Source organism: Amphibalanus amphitrite, unplaced genomic scaffold (genome assembly GCF_019059575.1).
Source record: "Amphibalanus amphitrite isolate SeventyFive unplaced genomic scaffold, NRLGWU_Aamphi_draft 000132F_arrow, whole genome shotgun sequence".
In the NCBI taxonomy this organism is placed as follows: Eukaryota; Metazoa; Arthropoda; class Thecostraca; order Balanomorpha; family Balanidae; genus Amphibalanus; species Amphibalanus amphitrite.
In genome coordinates, this window is record NW_024881627.1 from 430,370 (window position 1) to 453,262 (window position 22,893).

General features: G+C 52.8%; 1 protein-coding gene across 2 annotated transcripts; it reads right to left on the bottom strand.

Moving 5' to 3' along the window:
• Window positions 1-22,715, bottom strand: LOC122382020 (chromodomain-helicase-DNA-binding protein Mi-2 homolog). 2 transcript variants are annotated; one of them, XM_043366872.1, is made up of 32 exons: window positions 22,016-22,715; window positions 19,885-19,952; window positions 19,485-19,604; window positions 19,141-19,275; window positions 18,406-18,531; window positions 17,662-17,886; window positions 17,358-17,504; window positions 16,879-17,091; window positions 16,458-16,642; window positions 16,072-16,195; window positions 15,476-15,664; window positions 15,025-15,176; window positions 14,518-14,692; window positions 14,177-14,283; window positions 13,313-13,874; window positions 12,808-13,047; window positions 12,415-12,540; window positions 11,938-12,125; window positions 11,525-11,701; window positions 11,071-11,194; window positions 10,498-10,815; window positions 10,149-10,325; window positions 7,194-7,320; window positions 6,899-6,981; window positions 6,285-6,376; window positions 5,776-5,962; window positions 4,160-4,351; window positions 3,520-3,900; window positions 1,870-2,081; window positions 1,357-1,642; window positions 924-1,080; window positions 1-592 (listed from the first exon to the last, which is right to left on the bottom strand). In XM_043366872.1, the coding sequence occupies exons 1-32, from the start codon at window positions 22,047-22,049 to the stop codon at window positions 423-425; spliced, it is 5,799 nt and encodes a 1,932-aa protein (XP_043222807.1). In that variant the 5' UTR covers window positions 22,050-22,715; the 3' UTR covers window positions 1-422. The 2 variants fall into 2 exon arrangements, with proteins under 2 accessions (XP_043222807.1, XP_043222808.1); XM_043366873.1 differs by having other exon boundaries at window positions 19,885-19,949; window positions 22,016-22,197.
• Window positions 22,716-22,893: the final 178 nt, after the last annotated feature.

Here is a 22,893-nt window from a genome sequence, read left to right on the forward strand (position 1 = left end):
TAATTTTGGACAGCGATGTATTAGTACACAGGGCAAGAGGACCTTACAGCAGCCAGGTAACGTCGGTGTAGATCATATGAATTGAGACCGAAGAGCACAGCTAATCGAACCCGGACACTCTAACCTTCCAGTTTGGTTCGGTCCGGTCCTATCCACAGTCCGGCCCGGCCCAGTTCGTTCCCCAAGGTCCACTCTCTTCACAGTACGGACCTTTTAGGTCCCGTCTATTCACAGACCTTTACGGTTCGGTCCGGTCCCTCTATGGTCCTCCTTGGAGCCACCAGGTCTCCCCAGCCGGCACACATGATGACATTGAGCGCAGACACATCACAACCCGCTCCGCTCAGCTAGCCGAGCGGGCGCACACAGATGCCGTGAAACCCACCCCGCTCCCCCTCGCACAGACAGCCCGCCCGCCGCGCTCACTTCTCGCTGGTGGCTGCGGCCGCGCCGGTGGTCTGTCCCGGAAAGGCGGGGTGAGACGGCGCCGCCATACCGGGCACCGAGTACTGCGGACGGAGCGCGGCCAGGTTCAGACCCGAGTACTGGGCCTGCAGCGCCGCCGGGAACTGGCTGCCGCTACCCTCCGCGCCTGGAAAACACAGACAGAGGTTAAGCAATCTGACGGGGTTCGGCACACGCAGCACGACAAAACCGAAGCAATATTTTGTTATCAAAGTCTCATTATGTTCTTCCGATGGGTAAATAATTGACGAATGAGTCACTGATCCAACCGACATTTCAGGCGAGGTGAAGAGTGACCAGTGACTGACACAGCTATTCAAAGGACATTGCAGGAGAGGAGTATGTGTTGATCTCAGCCCGCCCCGCTCAATCAGTGCCCCTTATACTGACTTGGCTGAGCCGCTGTGCTAAGGATGTGATCGGGGGAGGGGAGCAGAGTTGCCCCTTATGATACTGACCTGGCTGCGCCGAGGTGCCGGCCGCCAGCCGGGACAGGATGGACCTCTCTGACATCTGCAGTCGCTGGGCCACGGGCGGGATGCGCGCCAGAGAGGCCGGCAGGCGGGACACGTCCGAGCGCATGTCCGACAGCAGCTCCTCCAGCTGGTTCAGAACCTGTAGACACAACAGTCGTTAGCGTACACTGACAGACAGCAGCTCCTCCAGCTGGTTCAGCACCTGCGCAGACGGAAACAACAGCGTTACAGCACACGCACAGAAAACAACACGGTACAGGTATGACCGAAGGCCAGTTGCGCACAGTTACAGCAAAAGCATAACATTATTAGCGTAGTGCAAAGTACTTCCCGCTGGCCAGCGTTATCAGGATCTACTACCATAACAGACAACCCTTCCACCCCGGCCCAGCAGTGGCTGCCCTACCCCACCCACCTTGTGGAGGACGGCGTTGGCCGGTTTGTTTCCGGCCAGGCTCTCCTTACTCAGGTGCTGGTGGCTCTCGGCCAGACACTCGACCTCTGCGAACCGGGCGTTGAGCGCCATGGCCGGGTGGCTGGCCTCCTGGCTCAGGTTCAGGTAGGCGGCGCGGCGCAGCTGCTCCTCGATCACCAGCGCCTGCTCCAGCAGCTTGAACCGCCGCGCCAGGAACTTGTTCTTGATCTCGAGGAAGTTGCCCTTGCCGACGTCCATCTTGAACGGCTCGTTGATGATAGCGAACCTGAGGCAAAGCGGGGTACGTTGAAGTCAGATGCGGGTAACTGGGGAGAGGAGAGGAGAGAAAAGGAAGATGGGACGCCGCACGGACGACCGCACGGCGTTACGGAGAGGCTGGCTGACGTAACGAACGCGACACTCCGCACATATTATCGCTCTGCCGGGATGTTTCGGTCCCAGCCGCGAACCCCACTGCGCATCGTTCCCAACCCAGCAGCCCAGATAACTCACCGTATGTCGTTCTGGATGTCCTGCCACCTGCCGTAGCCGTGCACCACGATGCCGGCCAGGAGCCAGTAGTCGTGGCGCCGGTGCCAGATCTCGTACTCTCTGCCCGGCACGGCCGCCTTCTCCTCGTTCACCCACAGCGTGTGCAGCTCCGTGAACCCGCCGTCGGCGATGTTGAACATGAACTTGTGCTTCGGACGGGACAGCTTCTTCTCCTGAGAGACAAGGGACAAAGGGTTTTTTACGTGGGCCCGACAGACCATTAACCCGGCAGGCGGTGGGCCTACCAGCCACCTTCCGCGCGGTGGGGGGGGGGGGCACTTTTTTGCCCCCCCCCCCGTATCTCCGAAACTACTGAACGGATCCGGAAAATTCAAACGGCGTTCGATAGCCCTGTCAAATTTGTCGAGGGAAACCAAATTTCATTGACCTCGGGGTCACCGATGACGTCACAGGTCAGGTCAAAGATAAAATGTTTCACCGTTCACGGGGCTTCTAGGGAAAGCGCTATAACACCGAGTAAAACGCATTTTGTCGAAAATCAGCGATAAGGCGTCAGTTGTCTAGTACATATGTTGCTATTAGAGGTCACTGGTCATACCAGGTCAGGTCACAGGTCAGGTCACCAAAGGTCACCAAGGGTCACCACATGAGCCCAACTTTACTAAGGTTATGCGATGCATGTTTTATGGCCAGTTTTTCATTTCCAACTCAATGGTGTTGGTTATAAGACCATCAGGTACGGTTTAGGTCACTTTCTGGTGGAGGTCAGGTCAAGGTCAGGTCAAAAAAGGTCAAATTTCAAAGTTGATATTTTTGCATAAAATGTGTATCGATTCGATGCAGCTCGTCACGGGGAGTCTAATGGTGGTCTTTGTTTTGCGCTATGAGGTCTAGAATTGCTAAAAATTGAGTTTGAAAATTTGACGTCATCAATTTTGAACAGTTTTTTCGCTATAACTTGGCCAAAAAAAGAGGTATCGATCTCAAACTTGGTATGTAGATAAAAGGTGGTAGGAGCTATCACATATATTCCGGTTTTTTCGAAATTCAAATTTTTTTTTTGGATTTTTAGGCTATTATATTCAAAAAATCTATTTTTTGATTTTTGGGGGTCAAAATCCAAAAAATTCGAAAAACCGAAATAGCAGTTTTGTAGCCCTCTTAATTCCACACCTTTTATGTCTGAAACATTTTTCTGTATCTCTAAAGCTGTAGGCCTGACAGCTCTTCCCGCGAAACCTTTTTTTGGTCGAAAATGGCAAAAATGACGTCACTCTGACGCCATTAGCGGCCAACCTATCATAGCCTTTGGAAAAATTTTTGGTCACCATGTGCGCTAGCTGCTCCCGGGAGGGTACTGAAAGTTTGGTGACGATCGGCGCAGCGGTTCTCGAGATATATCGAAAAAACTAAAGGGGGGGGGCAAAAAAATGCCCCCCCCCACCGCCTGGAAGGTTAACGGAACGTGGACACACAAAATGCACCACATGAAAATAAGAATAAAGGAGAATGAGCAGGCCCAAAGAAAGACGATAAGAGATTGCATTATCAGTAGGCAAACAGGAGGGAGGACCTCGTCGTCAGCGATATTGTCCGCCCCAGAGCGACAGAGTCCCAAAAACCTGCTCCGAGATCCCACCCTCTCCTCACCTCCTTTTTCTCGGGCTGCTCCTTGGTCTCTGTCTTCTCCTCCTTCTTCACCGCCGCGGCCTCTGCCGGTTTCTTCTCGCCCGCCTCTCCCTCAGCCGGGGAACTCTCCTCTGTCTTCTCCTTCTCTTTATCCGCCGCCGGCTCTGCTTTCGGCGTCGCCGGCTCCTCCTTGGTCTCCTTGGTCTCAGATTTGGCAGCGTCGGTCTCCATCGGTTCGGGCTTCACCTCGCCGGCCGGAGCTGCTGCTGAGCCGTCCTTGGCAGGCTCGGCCTTGGCGGCTCCGTCGGCCGACTCGGCGGCGTCCTTCGCCGGCTCGCCGTCTGTGGCTTCCTTCTCCGCGCGGCGCGGCGGCTCCTCAGGCTCCTCCTTCTTCTCACCGTTCTGAAACGGATCGGAGACGCTCAGTGAGCGGAACAGTGAACGACTCAAAGGAAACTATCACACCAGAAATTAAGCATTGCTACCGATTGACAAGACCAAGTCCGAATGATGGAACTAGCCGCACATAGCTTCATTTGAGGCAAGCCATGCTCTTAACAGCATGAGCCGTCATAGTCGAGTCGACCTTGCCGGCATTGGTGTCCTAGGTAAGCCTAGCGCTGACCAGCTCATTGACGCCCAGTCGGCCGTGTGCTCCTACCTGCGCCGGCGCGGGGCTGGGGGCCGCCGATGTGGCCGGGGTGGCCGAGGCAGACGTCTGCGCAGAGGTCTGGTCGGACGGCGCCGCTGACGAGGCCACTGGAGTAGCCGCCGCCGCTGCCGCCGCAGCGGCGCGACGCTCCATCAGCTCCGGCACAGAGAAACTGCCGTTCACCGCCTCGAACTCTTGGACCTGGAACAGACAGCCGACGGTCACAGTGGCGGATCCAGGTGGGGGGGCTGCGGGGGCTGGCAGCCCCCACCCAAGGAAAACTGGCGCCACTGCGCCGAAGGCGCAGTGGCGCCAATTTTCAATTCGCAACTCATCGGAGTGCCGCATACTAGGACTAGGATGCAAAAATCAGTCGAATAACGTCGTTTCAGTACGCTCCGCACCGATATTTCCAATCGTGTGGTGTCACTGTACATACTGATCCTGGGCGCCTCTTGTATTCCGTCTAACATTTACCTCCCACTTGGTACATAATAACATACTCTTCTGAACTCGTGCTTATTCATGGCTGGATTTCGTGTCACAGGGCATGTAAAAAAATATCTGCTGCGGTTGGGATCTCTGTCACAAACTACCCAATACGTTTTCAGTCGCCGCTCGTCCACGTTTCTCTGGCTACCATCCACCGATGGATCATGGGAAAGAGTGGTTCCTAAAATCGTCATCGACGAGAGTCGAGAGATAGGCCTGGAAACTTCGGTGAAACTTGTTTTGTATCCAAACGTTGGTTGTTTACCTTTAAATAAAAAGGGAGGTAGGTAGAGATAATTTTAACAGACTCTGACTCCGAGCCGGTATCGGAGTCGAGGGATGCCAATGAACCGACTCCAACTCAGACTCCGATCAAAACTGCCGACTCCAACTGACGCAACCCTACGCAACTAACAAAAAAGATCCACGATGCGACTATGGCGCCCATCCGGGGCGTGGCGCCCAATTATGACCTGCAGCCCCTCCCCAGTGAAAATCCTGGATCCGCCACTGGACGGTCAGTCCGTTGTGATAATGTGTTAAAGTTCGTTTTTTTTTTTAAGTTCGACCCTCACTGTAATCGTCTCTTTGTACACAGCACGAGAATTGCTAGCTGAATTGCTGAGAAAACTGGTTAGCGCACATTGTATTGGAGTAATGAATAATAATTGCCAAATTAATTTTAAACGCCGATAATATACCGTCATGTTAGACGCCCTGCAATCTACTGATAAGGTCAGTTATCATTCCTGGCAAGTCGTCTATCCCTGTGGTTTTGTAAGCATAAGCAAATACGAGCTGCAAGTCTGGGAAAATACATATCAGATAGAAATCATTTTGATGAATTTGATCGTCTGTGAAATCAATGTGCACCAACCAGTTTTCTCAGTAATTCAGCCAGCAATTCTCGTGCTCTGTTCAAAAAGACGTTTACAGTGAGGGTCGAACTTAGAAAAAAAACGAACTATACCACGTCGGAAGGTCGCCACTTAGCTCATTGACTGGCTAGCCCATTGATCACGAAATAACTTTCCGTTCCTAGAGCATAAAAGTCGAACTACGTCCTTTCCACTAGACCGAGAACCGAAACCTGTTACACTGGCCTGCCCACACAGCCGACCCCTCCCACTGACCTTTTTCCTGATGAGTGACATGATACCGACGCGAGTGAGCACGTGCTGCCGGCTGAGTCCCTCGCGGGGCACGCCGTCGGCGAACGTCTCCGAGTTGTCGGCGCCCGGCTCACAGAGGTGCCGCATGAACAGCGACACGTACGCACGGAAATTGCGCTCAGACTTGCCGCGCAGGTCACGAACCAGCCTGCAATAGGCGACATAGAGTTAATCGCTGACGGTACTCACGGGGGTCAGGCCTTGCCGTCTCCAATGTCATACGTAAGTTGTGGTCTTCTTCATTCTATCTGTAAGTCACCTATGAGCGACCGGCTTGAAGATTACAATAATCGCCACCCATGCAACGAATATTCATCAATTAGTTATATCGCAACATGTCGCAACCATTCCAATCTTCCTACTTCATGAAAAAAGAGAAACACTGTAATATCTTATACAGATAACCTTGCATGTTAGTGTGGCAAATTCACGCCACTTTATGGACATGTCGCCTGCGTCGTCCGACTCACCACTGCGAGTTGAAGGCGTCCTGCGGCGGCATGCCCCAGCGCATGATGGCGTTCAGGAACGCCTTGCGCTGGCGGGCGTTGAAGCCGAGAACCTGTAACACATGGTTGGTCACTGGTCAGACTCACGCCGAAATGACATAAACTTCACTAGCACAGCACAGCTGATTATCGCCGTCATCAATCCAGGTAAACGCGCACTCTTCCCTATAGGTATTGCAGACCACGGAAAGGGTCACAGGCCAGTCGGCAGGGCGCCCGAGTGTATTCAAATGTGCGAGTCCCCCTTTACGGCCGGCCTCGTGGCTGTACAGACGGCCGCCTGTAAGGTCTCAGCGCCGGCCGGTCGGCGCGTCCCACCCGCAGGGGGCGGCGCAGACCTCCCGTACCGGCCCAGACTGCTGTGCGGACCCGGCCGGCCGCCGACGGCGTCAGACTACCGCGCCGACGGCTGACCGGCACTGTCCGGGACGACGCGACACAATGCACATAGCCCCACCACCTAAAACGCCAATCACGGACGGAATACGCTCCTCGGTAAGATACGCTAAACGGAATGACAGTCGAGCCCGGAGAGTAGACAGACAGCTGAGGGATATGACTGGCCAGCCACCCACCTCGATATTGCCTCCGACACGAGCCAGTAGCGGCGGCAGCGGACGGTCGCGGGCCTCGCCACGGCGACGCTTCCGCACATCGGCTATGGAACAGAAAAGACATGAGTAACACTGGACCAGCTGAGTGCACACACGCACAGTGCATAAGTCATAACTGCATAATATAGCCTGCTGGCATACTGTAACAACTGAGTACATGGATTTAAGCATTATCAACATGCACATTTTCACGCCAGAACAACACTGCTATGCTAAGGTGTGCCCCGTTGCACATATTCTGAGCGCCGTAACTCACAGTCGTCGAGGTCTGCGTCGCTGTCCTGGTCGTCGGAGGGCACGGAGAAGTCCGAGTTGTAGTCGGACGGGTTCTCGCCCTGCCAGTTGCCCTCGTCGCGACCGTCGTTCGTGTCGTTGTAGTTGACCTGGAACGGCGGGGAGGCGTTAGTGTAAGACAGTGACACGAAGCTAAGCGGTTGGTTATGGGCCAGATGTCTCAGTTCTGCTCGAGTGTTCAGGCCAAGCTTACTCTGTCGGTACACCGTCCTGATTACCCCCATCCGTACCATGTCCGATTTTTATCCAGCTCTGCCGTCAACTGCACTGGTCGTACCTATACTGCCGTCGGGAGGAAAAAAGCCGTAAGTCGCATTTTTATCGATTTTTCGTTTTTGATATCGTTGGAAAGCTCTTTTCATGGTGCGTTTAATGGTACTGCTCAAACGTGTGTACACTCAAAAATGAAGATATTATATATAATATAAAAATTCAAAAACGGATTTGTTACACCAGGGATAGCAAAACATGCAGGAAGAAAGCCGTATCCTTAAATTCGGCAGATACGGCATTTATACAAAATTTCAAACAAAGAATGTGGAACTGATAAGTCAGGAAGAAAGCCGTATCTTGTAGATACGGCTTTTATTTGATGGTGGCCTGTGAAATATGAGCCGAATCGTTGGTCCAGGCAGTTTGGAAGAAAGCCGTATCTACTCATTTAGCATGGCTTCGGCATATCCTGGACGGAACAGTTGAACATTTACACAAACATGCTACGTGATCGTACCAATATGTGACCATTTATAGCGGAATTTTAATTAAAATAAAATAGGGAGTGAACTTGAGAAGTTTGAAGCCAACAGAACTTTGCCAACTCGCTGGTGTCAGCAGGGTGCCGGGCATTCAGTATTTTGATGTACTAACCAGCCGGGAGCGCCAGTATAATCCGACCGTTCTTTTCTCCAGCTTCGTTTAAAATTCCAATAAAAAATACCCGACCTAGCCTCCCCATGATTAATTTGGACTCCCTGTCCCCACCTCACCCCACAACCAAAATAGCATCATGTTAAGTTCGACCCGGTAATCATCATAGACATGCAGCTCGTAGCCGGCACGCTTAGTACGACGACCTACAATCTTTGTCGTAAAACCGTTGAAGATATAGTTGAATACCGTGAAAGGTCGATTGCTATTGCCAAGCTCGTCACATTCATTGTGATAATTGTGACCACGCCCGATGTATCTTTGGGACCGTCATCCCCTGTCACTTCCAGTCCTGGTCAATGACTTTACCGTCTTCTTTCCGTCTCCCTCATGCCCATGATGTTCAATCATATTTGAAATTCTAACATTGTCATATTCTACGGGCAGCTGCCCAGAGCCTACCAGCACAGCTGTGGCCGGTGGAGAATGCAGCAAGACGTACTGAATAGCCCTCTGCTCTGTTGCAGTAGGCGCAATAATCAGAGCCCTGTGAATACGAGTGCACATTGGGGGGGAGGGGGGGCCTTTTGAGGGTGCGCTCTCTAAAGGGCGTTCCCGCAGACTGTGGAGCTCTCATCAGTCTAGCGATCTCCGACAATGAGGCGGCATTTGCTTTCACCCTCAGCCGCGGCACAGTGCTGTCGCCCTAGATGTTTCGCACAGGCTTTGTAGATGCAGTTTCTTTACGGGAATTCCTGAAGTTCTACACCATCCTCTATTTTGGTTCAGGAGCCGGGCGGTTCCGTGCTTGTAGCTGCGCACCACGTGACTTAACAGCGTCCCTTTTCCGGGAACCTTGTGTCCAGCTAATCAGCAACATTCCCACTCATCGTCTCTTGCCCCCTTGAAGTGCTTTGAGGTCTGCAGATCGACGATGGGAAACTACACTATCTCGGTTCTCTCGACATTGTCGCCGTGGCTCCGGCGCAGCGGCAGACCGGCACACTCATCTCTCCGAATATATCGGTGGCTCAGAATTTAAGAAACTCTGGAGTCCAGTGTAATCGAAAATTGAAGCACCGTACAAAGACAGCATTCGTGATTCCCCTTGTCGGTTGCAGGCACGTAGCCAGGATTTTGCTCAGGGAGGAGCCACAGGTCGCGGCTTAGTGTCGTGCCCCTCCAGAAAAGGAAAACTCCTCGGATTTGGCCCACTATCTTTTGGGGTGTGGTGCAGCTGTGGTTATTTTTTTTATTAAATTTTATTTTATTTTTCGCCTTTAGATGGGGGGGGGGGGCATGGCCCCTGTGCCCTCCCTTGGCTACGTCTCTGGTCGGTTGGTCAAGCTGCCTTTTGATGGCACCCTGCGCAATCAGATTCCAGGAGCCTAAAGTTACGACAATAATGCGATTATTCATGGATGATGTAGTTTTAAAATGGTATCATGTTTGTTTTTGTATCGAACGTTCAATTAAATATCCATACTCGAGAGCTGAAGCAGTGGAACGGAACCAGCAGCGGATCTGCTTTAGTACTTTTATGAACCAATGTGCTGTCAATACAAATGCACCGATGATACTGCTTTTTGACGACATATGGTTAAACAAAAATGGCGATACGGCTTTATTCCCGATCGGTTAACCAATGTATCAGACATACGGCTTTTTGCATGACAGTATTGCTCAGGTGTCTCGTACGATGCGGCTTTCTTCCACGATACGGCTTTTTTCGTGAGAGAAAGATTCCGCAAACTCGGGGTTGAATTGGCAGCAAAAAAGTTTTTCGCCTTTTGCTTTTAGGTTAAAATAATTTCCCTTTTATAACCACTTTCATTGGATGTGAAATTTCTTTCCGATCACTGCAGTATGTTTTGTTTCGTTATTGAGCGAAGTTTACGAATTTTATAACAAAAAACGCGTTTTCGCCTCTCCTGAACAATTTTCAATTCGAAAAAGTGCCCCAGATACGGCTTTTTTCCTCCCGACGGCAGTATACCTTCCTACCTCAGTCCTTACAACACCATGATTCATCTCTGCCCATCAGACTGACCTGTTTGCGGACTCGTTTTCCCTTTCCGAGCGTCCTGGAGAGGTCCTCCTGCTGCTGCTCGTAGTGGTGTCGCAGCAGCTTCTCCCAGTACTGCGGGTCCGTGTTGTCCGCCTCCTGTTTGATGACCTCGAGATCCTCCTCCTCCTCGGCGCCCTCCTTGGTCGCGTACGTCGCCACCTGAGAACGGGGAGTAGTGAGGAGCCAACACACTGACAGAGATATCAGAGGCTACCAGCCCAGGCAGCTAAATCACAGCTAAATCGCAGTTCATGACGCTGAGCCATTCTTTTCAGCCAATTGAAGCTGGAATGCGCTCGTCACCCCGTCACTTCATTGTTGGCTCACGCACCTTGAAGCTGGAGAGGTACTCGTTGCTCCACTCGGCCTTCTCCTCGATGCCGGACTGCGATCGGTCGAGCAGCGCGCTCACAGCCGCGTCGTCGTAGTGGATCTCGTTGTCCGGTCCGTCCGGGTTGGACTCGTCTTCCTTGAACAACTCCTCAGTGCCGAACTTGAGGATGTCGTCCAGGTCCTTCTTGCTGAGGTTGGTGCCCTTGCCGCCCATGCCGGGCCGCACCACCAGGTGGGTCAGCATCATCTTCTTCTTGGCCACCTGGGTGACGCGCTCCTCCACAGAGTTACGGGTGACGAAACGGTAGATCATCACCTGGAAACGGACAAGAGGGGATGTTAGTCAACGGCACGGCACGGGTCTAACTGCAACAAGGCCACACTAGGTACGAAAGATAGAAATCACGCATTTGGGTTGTGGTATCGGGACAGTAATTCATTCCTTTACATTTTACAAAACCATGTCGATAGTATAGTACGATGAAATTGGAAAAACAGAGGGGTTCACATAATGCTACACTGGAGGGCGTGATGTTCAGATCGTGCTCCCCAGCGATTCTCCGTCACGTACCTTGCTGGTCTGACCGATACGATGTGCTCGTGAGAAGGCCTGGATGTCGTTGTGCGGGTTCCAGTCCGAGTCGTAGATGATGACCGTGTCGGCGGTGGCCAGGTTGATACCCAGACCGCCGGCCCTGAGGGGGTTAGCGTGGACGGTCAGTTTCAATATGATATGACGGGCAGCGGTGGAGTGGGTGGGGCGGTACAGGGACGTCCGGACAGCACACAGACGAGTCAGGACGTCACCAGCCACACTGACACCAAATCAATGCAGCCCTAAAATGAATATTAGTCGACAGTCTCTAATTAATAGTCTAAATCAAATTCAGAAACGTCCCTGGCTCAAACACGCCTTCCAAAGTAACAAAGCAGATAAGTTATTTCGAGTTGGCCACGAGGCCAGGTGGTTATCCAAATCAATCCGTCGATTCCGGCCGCTCCTCCCAGCAACCGTTCGTCCCTACCTGGTGGAGAGCAGGAAGACGAAGGCGGTGGCGCCGGGCACGTTGAACCGATCGATGGCGTCCTGTCGCAGTGAGCCCGTGATGCCGCCGTCAATGCGCTCGTACTTGTAGCCCATGCCCTCGCAGAAGTCCTCCAGAATGTCCAACATCTTGGTCATCTGCGAGAAGATGAGCACCCTGCCCGGGAGACGGAGAGTGGTCAGAAACACTGAGCTGGGCGAACAAGTCCTGTATGCAGGTACTGTGTCGCAAATGGCTGGACCTCGAGTCATGAGTGCAGGTTTACTTTTATAACAGTAATAAATGAATAATGAATGAGTGATGACAAATGAACAGTTGCAGTTACAAAAAAAACGTCAACATTAATTAAGCACAGTTTGCCACTCCCGAAAGCAGCCACGACGGCTACCCACCTGTGTCCCTCTGCCTTCAGTTTCTCGAGCATCTTGGCGAGGAGGACCAGCTTTCCGCTGGACTTGGTGACCGCCTCGGTCTCGTACATGCCGTTGGGCAGCTTGGGCGCCTCATTGGAGGCCACGCTGAACAGGTAGGGGTGGTTGCAGCACTTCTTCAGCTCCATCATAATGTTGAGCAGAGACATCTGGGGGAGGGAAGAAAGGTGGTCAGACGGTCACATAGGCCGCAAACAGTCACATGATGACAGGCCAGCACTACACAGCGACGATATGCAATGCTATTAGGTGTAAAGCGGAGTCACGGTCTTCCAGCTCAAAGGCAGCGAAACAAAAATTAAATGCATCATAGAACTGCAAGTTGGGAGTAGCACCCGCGGGTTCGAATGTGGATCTGCAGAACACCCCAGCAGCTGTGCAGTGTGCAGCGGTGGGTCCCGTCCCCGCGGTCCGTCCCGTCCGCTGTCGGTATCTCACCTGCTGTCCGCCGCCGGACTTTGCGTTCAGCGCCTCGAAGTTCCTGGTCAGGATGTACTTGTAGTACTTTTTCTGCATGGCAGACAGCTCCACACGGACAATAAACTCAGACTTGGACGGCATGTTCTGAAAAAAAAACAGCATATTAGTCACACCAGCTGTTCGTAGGCAAAACGCGCAAAAAGAACGTCATAGACTATAACTCAGCAGGGCTAGAGAGCAAAACGCGTTTTGGTGCTGATACGAGCACCATCAATTAATGATACCAAAGTATTTCAGACGGAACTCATCAAAATGCCCGACTAATAGACTGCTTCAGTTAACACACCCGCTACCACCAGGAGTGCTCTCACATCTCATCCACCTTTTCCTTGACCTACCACAATCCCTCACCTTCAGCACGTCAGCCTTGAGTCGTCGCAGCATGTGCGGGCCCAGCATCTCGTGCAGCTTCTTGATCTGCTCCTCCTTGGCGATGTCGGCGAACTCGTTCTGGAAGGCCTGCAGGTCCTGGAACTTCTCCGGACAGAGGAAGTTGAGCAAGTGGAACAACTCCTCCAGATTGTTCTGCAGCGGCGTACCCGTCAGGAGCAGCTTGTAGGCCAGTTTGTAGCCGGCCAGCACCTTGAAGAACTGTCGGAAGAAACGGGGAAAATCGTCAATCCAACTGGAAGCAAAACATGATACACAGTCTGGCTGCGAGACAATCATAACTTTAGGGCGTGCGGATTGAAGCCATGCACTTGTGTCGCCAGAGCCATCGTAGTCCGGCTCAGTATCACGTAGTGATCCGAAACACTCCCCACCGACATAACAGTATCGGTGTGCCCTGCGAGTCACCTAAGCTCGCGTCACCTAGTTACTTTACCAAGACGTCCTCTCCCCTTTTCTCCCTCACCTTGGACTGGTTGTTTTTGAGCCGGTGAGCCTCGTCTACCACCAGCACCTCCCAGTCCACGCTGCCCAGGCACGCGCTGTCGATCGAGATCAGCTCGTACGACGTCAGCAGCACGTGGAACTTGACGTTACTGGTGCGCAGTCGGGACGCCTTGCCGCCACGGATGGCACCCTCCTCGAAACTCAGCTCGTGCTCACGGATGATCGCTCGAGCATCCTTGTCACCCACATAGGTGACCACGTAGAACTCGGGTGCCCAGGTCTCGAACTCGCGCTCCCAATTAACCAGCGTACTGAGCGGCACGGCGATCAGGAACGGGCCCTTGCTGTGGCCCTCGCGGTACAGCGAGTACAGAAACACGATCGTCTGGATCGTCTTGCCGAGACCCATCTCGTCGGCCAGGATGGTGTCGGTGCCGTTACCCCAGGAGAACCGCAGCCAGTTGAGGCCCTCCATCTGGTAGTCGTGCAGCTTCATCTTGGTACAGTCCAGGTAGTCGGGCTGCTTCTCCCACTTGCGGTTGGTCTCGCGCAGGACACGCTCCGGGGGCAGGTTGTACCGTCTGTGGCAGGGACAGGCACGGAGTCAGCGGGAGGTTCCCCCAAGTTCCTGAGCCCGTTCCACATACAGAGCATGATGAGATCCACTCGGGGAAGCATATCATTCCCTGAACAAACACAAGTTGTGGTGTAGACTTTGCCAGTCAGAAGTACCAAGAACTACCTGTCAGATAATATATCAGAATCTGAATCAGATAATATAATGCCAGAAAATTAATCTGAATCAGGTAATATACTACCAGAATCTGAATCCCTTCCCGAAATCACGGTAAATTTACTGAAGTCATCGTCTCCGCGGTCTCACCTCTTCCTGTTTTCGTCGTCGTCCTCTGCGTCGCGGTGTTTGCTGCGTTTGCCCTTCTTCTTGCCCTTCTTGGTGCCGCTGTCACCGGCCATTACCGCCCGCAGGTCCTGTCAGAGGGGTGGGGACACCGGTCACATCGGGAGCGGCTCACGGCGTCAGGTGTCACAAACAACGGCACAATCGGGCAAGACAAACCAGATCTAGGCTCCTGAACTCTTTTTTAACACCGATAATACCGTCAATGTTGTGGGACAAACCGTGGGCACACATGTCCGTAACAGCGACAGATAACTAGTTACACCGCTGGCCCGTCAGCGCCCCCGCGCCCGTCCTCCACTCACGTTATACGCTGATATCTCTTCCTGCAGTCCGTTGATGTCGGCGTCCTCGCTCTCCCACGTGGCGTACTCGTAGCCGAGCTCCTTCCACTTGACCAGGTACTGGACGGCGCCGTGGCGCATCGTGCGGAAGTTGAGCACCCGGTGGATGATGAGCCAGTCGGGACGGACGCCGTTCCTGCGCCGGGAGGCGGGGTCAGATCCCGTCAGAGCAGGTGGCGCAGCCGGACAGGGAGGCTGTACGGAGGCCACAGAATGTTTTAGGAAAATAGCGACAAGAGTGGTCACCGAATGGCCATACGTGACAATGGCATGAAACTTCATGTCTTAATTAGTCAGCAGCATGATGAGGAAACTACATGTGATGATGCCCAAGTCAGGATCGTGTTGTTCATTCATTGTCGGTCTCGATACTGCCCTGCATCTCTACGACAGCCCCCTGACTGCAGCTGCTCTGCCAAATTTGTCGCCCCCGGCAGACAGAGACTCTCCCTCTCGTAAGACAGTCACCTGTAGAACCTCTCCTCGAGGTGCTGCGGGTCGTCCTTGACGTGCTTCATCCGGTAGTGCTCCGTGTGGTCGCCGTCGTCAAACGTCGGCGGCTCCTCCATGTCGTACTTGCGCATGTAGAACCGCAGCATGCTGGCGTGGTAAATGTCCATCTGGTGGCGGAGACGGCGGCGTCAAGACATTACCACTAAGAGCCGATAGCAGCCTGAGCGAATATAAAAAAACTGGTTCGATTTTCTGCTGCAAAAAAGCTTTTGACGGATATTGACGAGATTAACGGAACGGATATTGACAAATCACTGGTCTCAAACCATGCTCAGCCAACACTGAGACAGGAACACAGACTACTGACACACACAGCACAGACGTGAACAATGTCCCAGGATAATTCCGCAGTATCTCAGCCAGCGCGTCGCCCTAACCTCCCGACCGGTCAGTCCCAGGAACCCACCTGCAGCTCCGAGACCCAGTCGCAATGCCAGTAGCTCTTGTCGTGGTACTTGACAAAGTACTCGCGCGTGCGGTGCGCCTTCTTCTTGGGCGATGTGGCGGCGGCCTCTCCCTCTGCCGGTTTCTCGGCGGGTTCTTCCTTCCAGCGCCAGGTGAGGATCTTCTGCACCTTGCCCGTCAGCGGCTCGCACTGCGGAGCGGGGAGAGGGAGGGTCACAGACGGGCACACAGCCAGAGGGCGACTTACATTACAGGAAGGATTACATAATGACTATATTTTCTAAAAAAAAAAAAAATTGCGAGTAGGAAAGACAATTCATTGAACGAGGACAAACAAACGTGATTTGACCAACCCAAGGCCTCTTAGAAGACTGACAGAATTGGAGCCATGAGAGCAAAGACAATTATACCGGGGCAGACAGCACAAAAGACCCTGGAAGAAAAGACATCATGCTCAGGTATATGGGAAGACGGCCACAGGACGGAGCACAGCACCTCGACGCCGTGTCTGACGACCCACCGATCACCGTGGGACCGACGGACGGACCGAGGTCACAGAAACAGAACCTGAGGAGCCACAGACAGAGCCCATCTTACCGAGCAGCGTGGGCAGCGCCAGTCTCCGTCGGGTATCTCCTTCAGCGGCGGGTTCAGGCAGTGTGTGTGGTAGGCAGCCACGCACATATCGCAGCACAGCAGCTCACCGCCGTCCTTACATTTGCTACCGGACGAAACGGACAGGCTAGTCAGCGACGGGTGGTTAAAATACAAAGGGAACGATGAAACGCTCTTTACTACGGGAGGCATTGAATTGATGAATATACATATAATATAGCGCAGCATGTATCTGAAAAAAATCTCTGGGCGACTGAGGTTCGCACGGCGAGGAAAATTCACCTCGAACCGAAGACATGATATCAGAACGGGCACCATTCCACCGTTGACCCCGTCCCACCCCGCCGGGACCCGCCCGCAGTGCGTACCGGCAGAACTCCTGGTGCTCGTCGTCCGACTGTTTGGCCGGCCGCTCCGGAGGGCCGTCCTTCTCACACGTGGGACACATCCACTTGCCCTCGGGCGGCTCCTCCAGCTCGGGTTCCAGACACACCAGGTGGTACGCCTTGGGACACGTGTCGCAGAGGATGATCTCGCCGCCCTGCTGGCATACCTGTGAACACCGGGAGGCGGAGCGGGTCAGACACCACAAAGGACAGCTTCTGGCTCACAGGATGGACGAATGACGTCGCGACTCTCCACCTCTTTCTCGCATAGCCAGCAAGAGCCACTCCTTACGGCTTACCTAGAGGCAGTTCAACTATTTACCTGTCTAAGCTCGCGAAAGCTCAATACCGCCTATCCCCCACCAACAGATATCTCGCGTTGTTCGCAACCTTCCGTCCTCACCTCACAGAAGTCCTGGTGGTCGGTCTCGTAGCCCTCCTCGTCCCGGCCCGGCTTCCTCGACTTCTTCTTCTTCTTGTTTCCGATCTTGGTCTTGGCCTTGCGTTTGGGCAGGTCGGCGTCGTCGTCATTCTTGCTGACCTCCTCGGCCTCTGCCAGCATCTGCTCGAACTCGGCGTCCGAGTCCTTGCCGGCCTCATAATCCTCGTCCTCGTCCTGAAGGCGGCGTGGGGGAACGTCAGTCACACAGCTTGGGATGGAAATAGAGCACAGTATAGACAGAATGACGCAGGCAAATACAAATTATTATAAGGACGCAACATGGGGACTGAGCGATGAATCAGTCATGACAAACTAGTATTGAAGTGGCGAAATAAGCTATGATGCCCTGAAGACGATTCTTCCTTGAATCGTTCCCTGGCTAAACTGGAGATAAACCCCTGACGACTACCACACATCACTCAGTGAGGCGTTGTGCTTACCGACGAGCCCTTCTTGCGTTTGCCCAGTTTAATTTTGAGCGTGGGCACGCGTCCCTTCTTGGACGATCCGCCAGCCTTGGAGCGGCGGGAGCGCTTCTTCTTGGACGACTCCTCGTCGTCCTCGAACTCGTACTCGTCATCGTCGGCCTGTGGAGGGGACGCGGGTCAAAAGTCTGAGGCGAGGACGGAGCCCATTCAGAGGCGGGGCACGGAGCCCATTCAGGCCGGGCAAGGGTACGCTTCGAACGATTCTCGGTCCCGAAAATTAAGCGGAGTCTGCGTTGATAATCAACAAGTCACTCACCGGCTCGGGTTTTTTCTTGGAGGCGCGGCTGGAGCGGGCCGAGGCGCGCACCTCCGGCTCCGGCTCGTCCTCTGGTTCCTCGGGCTCCTCGGCGGCGTCCGACTCCTGCTCCTGGTCGGGCTCGCGCGGCGATCCGGCAGGAGAGGCGGCCTCCTCGGCCGGCTGCGAGGCGGTGAACTCGCGCCACTTGGCCGCTACCAGCATCATCAGCTTCGACATCGGCACCTGGCGGAGAGAGCGGCCGTCAGACGAGGGCGGGAGTGCAGGGAGATCAGCGGTCAGCACCTGAGAGGGAGGCAACGGCGGTCAGCGGGGGGGGGGGGGCAACGGCGGTCAGCGGGGGGGAGGGGGGGGGGGGGGCAACGGCGGTCAGCGGGGGGGAGGAAGAGGCAACGGCGGTCAGTGGGGAGAGGGAGGCAACTGCGGTTAGCGGGGGGGGGGGGGGGAGAGGCAACGGCGGTCAGCGGGGGAGGGGGCAGAAGCGGTCAGCGGGGAGACGCGGATAAACCTGCCACTGATAGCACGCCCTCGTTCGGTAAGACAGATAGATAAATAGTGATAGCGATAGTTGACAGATAGTCAATGCATAGCTAGACATCGGTGACAAAAATATACTCCTGCAAACTGCATCACTCATTCACACCAATCATCGATTCATTCATTCAGCTAACTCCCGCAAATATGAACATTCCTGCAAAATATGAACATCCCTGCACGCGTCGGGATAGTGTCGTCCTGACTGACCCTGGGGTTCTCCTTGGCGATGAGGGGCCGCACGTGCTGCTGGTAGGCCTTGTACGTGGTGAGCGTCTGGTAGTCCTCGTCAGAGTACTCCAGCTCCACGTTCACCAGGCCGAACGTCTCACACACCTGCCGAGGAGCGGAGCGGGTGTTACGACACATACAGACGCTGGAGGGTCGGTCGGTGAAAACGCTGTGCTTCTCTGACTACATTAAGACCGACACAGACGTCACAGCAGTGTTCTAAAATTGGACTTTGGTTGGGTGTGCCGATGAAGAAGAAAAAATCCTAGGATGAGAAAAAAGGAAATAAATAACCAAAGTATATTTGCAAAATGGTGTAATGCCAATTTGTATGCCAACTGATAAACCAGGATTTCATGTCAGAATCTTGACAGGGTGTGAAACAAAAGGATGTGGGTGCATCAACTGTCAAGTGACATGTAAACTGGCTGTGGGGAATACATGAAACTTTTTTCAGAGATGAAGTAAAGTCGGTCATTCATATTTTAGGGATGAAAGTGTTTTCCCCATTAGGTGTGATTTGCCACCAAAAAGTCTGAAAAATGGAACACTGCGTCACAGAGACAAGCTCAATCTACGGATCACACTGAACGCTCGAAGACGAGCTGGAATTAGTGTTCCGACCCGAACACCGAGCACGACTTCCGTCTTCACCCGGTGCTGGGTTCCTGACCGGCGGCCGCCGCGGTCCGGGCGAGAGGATGGTGGACTCACCTCCTCCGATGTGGGCATGCCGCTCGGCTCGGCCGCCTGCTCCCGCGGCGGTTTGGCAGAGGCCGTCGGACCGCGGGCCTTGCGCGGCCGGGGCGTCTCGGCCGCCTCCGAGTCATTGTCCTCGTCCTCACTCTCCTGAGGAAGGTGGGAAAAGATGATAATGAGGGAACAGACAAAACAGGCTGACACAATAAAAAGCAACACACTGCATTTAAACATCCAGCTGCATTTACAATGCAGCTGTCCAGTGACACTACAAGCCACAAGAATCTCCTGTGGCAAAACTACATAAAATGGACAATGATGTGGACAGAAAACATTTGATACAGGAGCTTTTTACATACCTCACTGTCTGCCTTCCTCCTCTTCTTCTTCTTTTTACTTTTCTTGTCATCTCTGGCCTTCCTTTTCTTGCCCTTCTTTCGCTTCTTACTAGCAGGCTCATAGTTATCCTCATCCTCCTCCTGCAGCACAAGAACACACAAAAACATCATTAAATTAGCAATAACTAATAATGCCTTCCCAAGGGTCACAACATGACAAAGGCAACCAGCCCACCCTCCCCTGTAATCTCTTATTCAATGCACCCTTTCTTGTAGGTCTAAGCCCATGCTCCCTGTAGACGTGTTTCAGCTCACCCTACAGGCTGAGTGTCTGATCCCACTGTAGGTATCTGAGTGTCTGATCCCACTGTAGGTATCTGAGTGCCCATCCCAGAAACTCTATCCAGAATATCCATCTCACCTGGTGTGTCTCAGAGTCGGCGGCCCTCTCCTCCTCGTCCTCCTCCTCCTCAGGAGTCTCCCCATCAGCTGAAAGGAGCACACCATTAGCTGATACTCAGAACACTGAAGTAGTGGTGTGTGCTGCTGCTGTATGGACAAGTGCAGCCCACTGAGGGCAGCAAGATAACAGCTGCAGGTAAACAGGATAACTGCTGTAGGATAATGGATGCAAAATTACCAGGATAGCAGATGCAGGCCAACAATACTCCAGCAGTGCAGAATAACATATCAGGTGAATGATAACAGCTCTGCCGTCCAAAGGCAAAAACGCATATGTCGGGTCATGACCTGACCCGACATATGCGGTTTTGCCTTTGGACGGCAGAGCTTCAGGTCTACAGGATAACAGCTGCAAGCTAACAGCTTCAGGTCAACAGGATAGCAGCTGCAGGATAACAGCTTCAGGTTGACCTGCTAGCAGCTGGAAGTCAGTTATAATTGCAAGTCAACAGGGCAGCAGCTGCAGGATAGCATGACTGCTGCAGGCCTTCAGGATCACAGCCATAGATCAATGGGATTAAACAGCTGCAGGTAGATGAATGGAATGACAAATATTAATGAATGGAATATCCCAAATCAATGAATGACCTGCCTGCAGGGTGGTGACACAACAGGAACAAGCCAGCAATCAACAGATTAAGTAAAGACAGATGTAGCATTGAATGAACAGCCTGGCAGTCACTGTATTGGGACAGGTTTAACAGCAAATGAACAGCCTGGCATTACTGTAAATCAACAGTCAAACAACCTAGAGACAGTACAATACAACTTCCAGTCAGCAAACCGACATCTGCAGCTCTGATTGCTGAGTTTGAGCAGCCATCTTTTTCTAAAAACACCACCTTGCTAATCTGAGTAGTATCATATGCACTTTGTGAAAACAAAGTTATCCATTCAACACTAGCTGGAAAGGGACAATATTTTTGCACTGCATTAGTTTTGAGTTTGCAATGGTCTTGGTGTAATTCAGTGTAATTTGTCACAAATTGTACTTGTGTGTGGCGCCTATGCGGAGGGGGAACTGCACATGGCTTAGTTAATTGTATGGTTTAGGAGCACTGCATATAGGCACATAAGTCAGTGTTTTTCACTGAGTTTGGTGCAGGGCTGTCTCATCCCTATCTCCGTAACGTGTCGTGTGCGACCAATGACGTCACGGCATTGCGGCGTTCTGATTGGGCGGCAGCTCTGAATCGCCCGACTGGTGGTCTCCGTTCGACAAGCGCACGTGCGCCGACTAGACATTTGTAGTGGCATTGACGGCAAAAAAAGTGAGGTAATGCAGAGCTCTGAATATACTTGAATAGAGTCTAAGCCGTTAGTAATACGTAAAAACGTCAGATAGGTTTCTTGTTCGTCTTGATTTGAGCTTTTATGTGATATAACTTTTACCTTAGTGTCGAGGTTGGCAGCTATGTGGGAGAGCCCTAAAGTTGGGTCATTTTCCATAGGATTGCATTACAGCCGTCCGACCCTTCGTACCAGTGACGTCACGGAAATCGCTGCTTCGGCCTAATGAGCATACCTTCTATATAGGGCCTTGAGTTTGGTGCAGGAATGTTGTTTATCTGATAACCAAAAGGCTATGTAGCTCCCATCATCAGGGCCTGGATGGAGGTTTTGGTTGATCAGATCAAGATTGCAGGGAGACTTCACCAGGTCAGTGAAGACTGAGTGCAGCCTATAAGCATCAGTGCATCGGGCAAATTCATCTCATTTAAGTAGAAAATAGAGAATATTCTCCATTTCACAGTTTTCCTCTTTGTCTCCGTCCCCGGCCCAGTGCCCCTCCCCACTTCACTTCGCGCGCGCCGGCCGGCCGTAAGGGTGATGACGTCACCACAGCGCCGGGCAGAGCTGAAGCGACGACCCCGGCGCGTGGAAATTGGCTTGTGACACGACCCCGGGCGTATTCTAGATCAATACGCAGTACATATAATTCATTAAACAGCTCAAAATGGACCCCAAAATCAACAATGAACATAGCAAAGACGAGCAATTGTCATAATTACACATAAATTAGTTATCAAAACAATAACAAACACGCTAATTCATAAATTTCATTCGGCACCCGGACCTCGGAAACTTACCGGCGACAACTTTGTCTTCAGTGTCTGACGCCATTATGCGACCTGTTGATTTGAAACACTTTACACTAAGCTCTTGAAAATCACAACTACCGACGATTCCACGTGGGAAATGCCGGCAAGATCAAACACCAACCGCTCCTCTCACGCTCCCGGTCCTCCGCTCGTGACGTCTCGCGGCGTGTGGCGGCCGGGGCGGCCGGCGACCGGCCCGCTTGATTTCCGCGCATGCGCACTAGACGTTTGCGGTTCCGGTCCCGTTCCGGCGATTGACGGATACCATGGCAACGGGCACAGGTCATCGTCATTGTTGCAATCAATGCAATGCTCTCTCCCAAAGGAAGCCCAGTAGTATATAGGACAGGATCCTTTTATTTCCTCGGTGCAATGTTGATGCTGCTTTCACGGTTGCTTGCAAAGGGCAGTGACCTTGATCCCCGAATGGTCCGGAACATTCGGCCGGGTCATGAATCACTGGGGATTGCCAGACTGACTCATCCTTGTCCTAAAGAAATGCCCGAAAAGCACCGAGGCCTGGTACCGAATCAAACCTTCGTCCTTCGAAACATTGAGACTTTCGTCGAAAGTATTCGACTGTTGCCTGATGGCGATGTTCGCAATTCTGAATTCATACCTACCTATCTGCTGAATACGGGCAATTTGACTGCACGTTGACACATTCTGACCGCCGCCCCTTTCCGACACTTGGTCCCCGGAAGACTCGGCCAGTGGTCATAACGGTACAAACTACAAGGCGACACATTTTGTCATAGTGTCGGCTGGCAAAGCGATTCACATTCCAAAACGACAGCCTCCTGACAGGATCACAAAACAACCAATGTGCGCTCCACTAAATGGCCCAGTTCCGTTTGAGAAGCACA

Bases quoted from the DNA above. Each gene is read 5' to 3' on its own strand.
- LOC122382020 (XM_043366872.1), bottom strand. From the start codon at position 22,049: ATGGCGTCAGACACTGAAGACAAAGTTGTCGCCG. The intron at 10,816-11,070 runs GTACGTGACGGA...GTCCGTTTCCAG, and splicing joins GTATCGGTCAGACCAGCAAG to GTGATGATCTACCGTTTCGT. The intron at 4,352-5,775 runs GTCAGTGGGAGG...TGTCTGTTCCAG, and splicing joins TGTCACTCATCAGGAAAAAG to GTCCAAGAGTTCGAGGCGGT.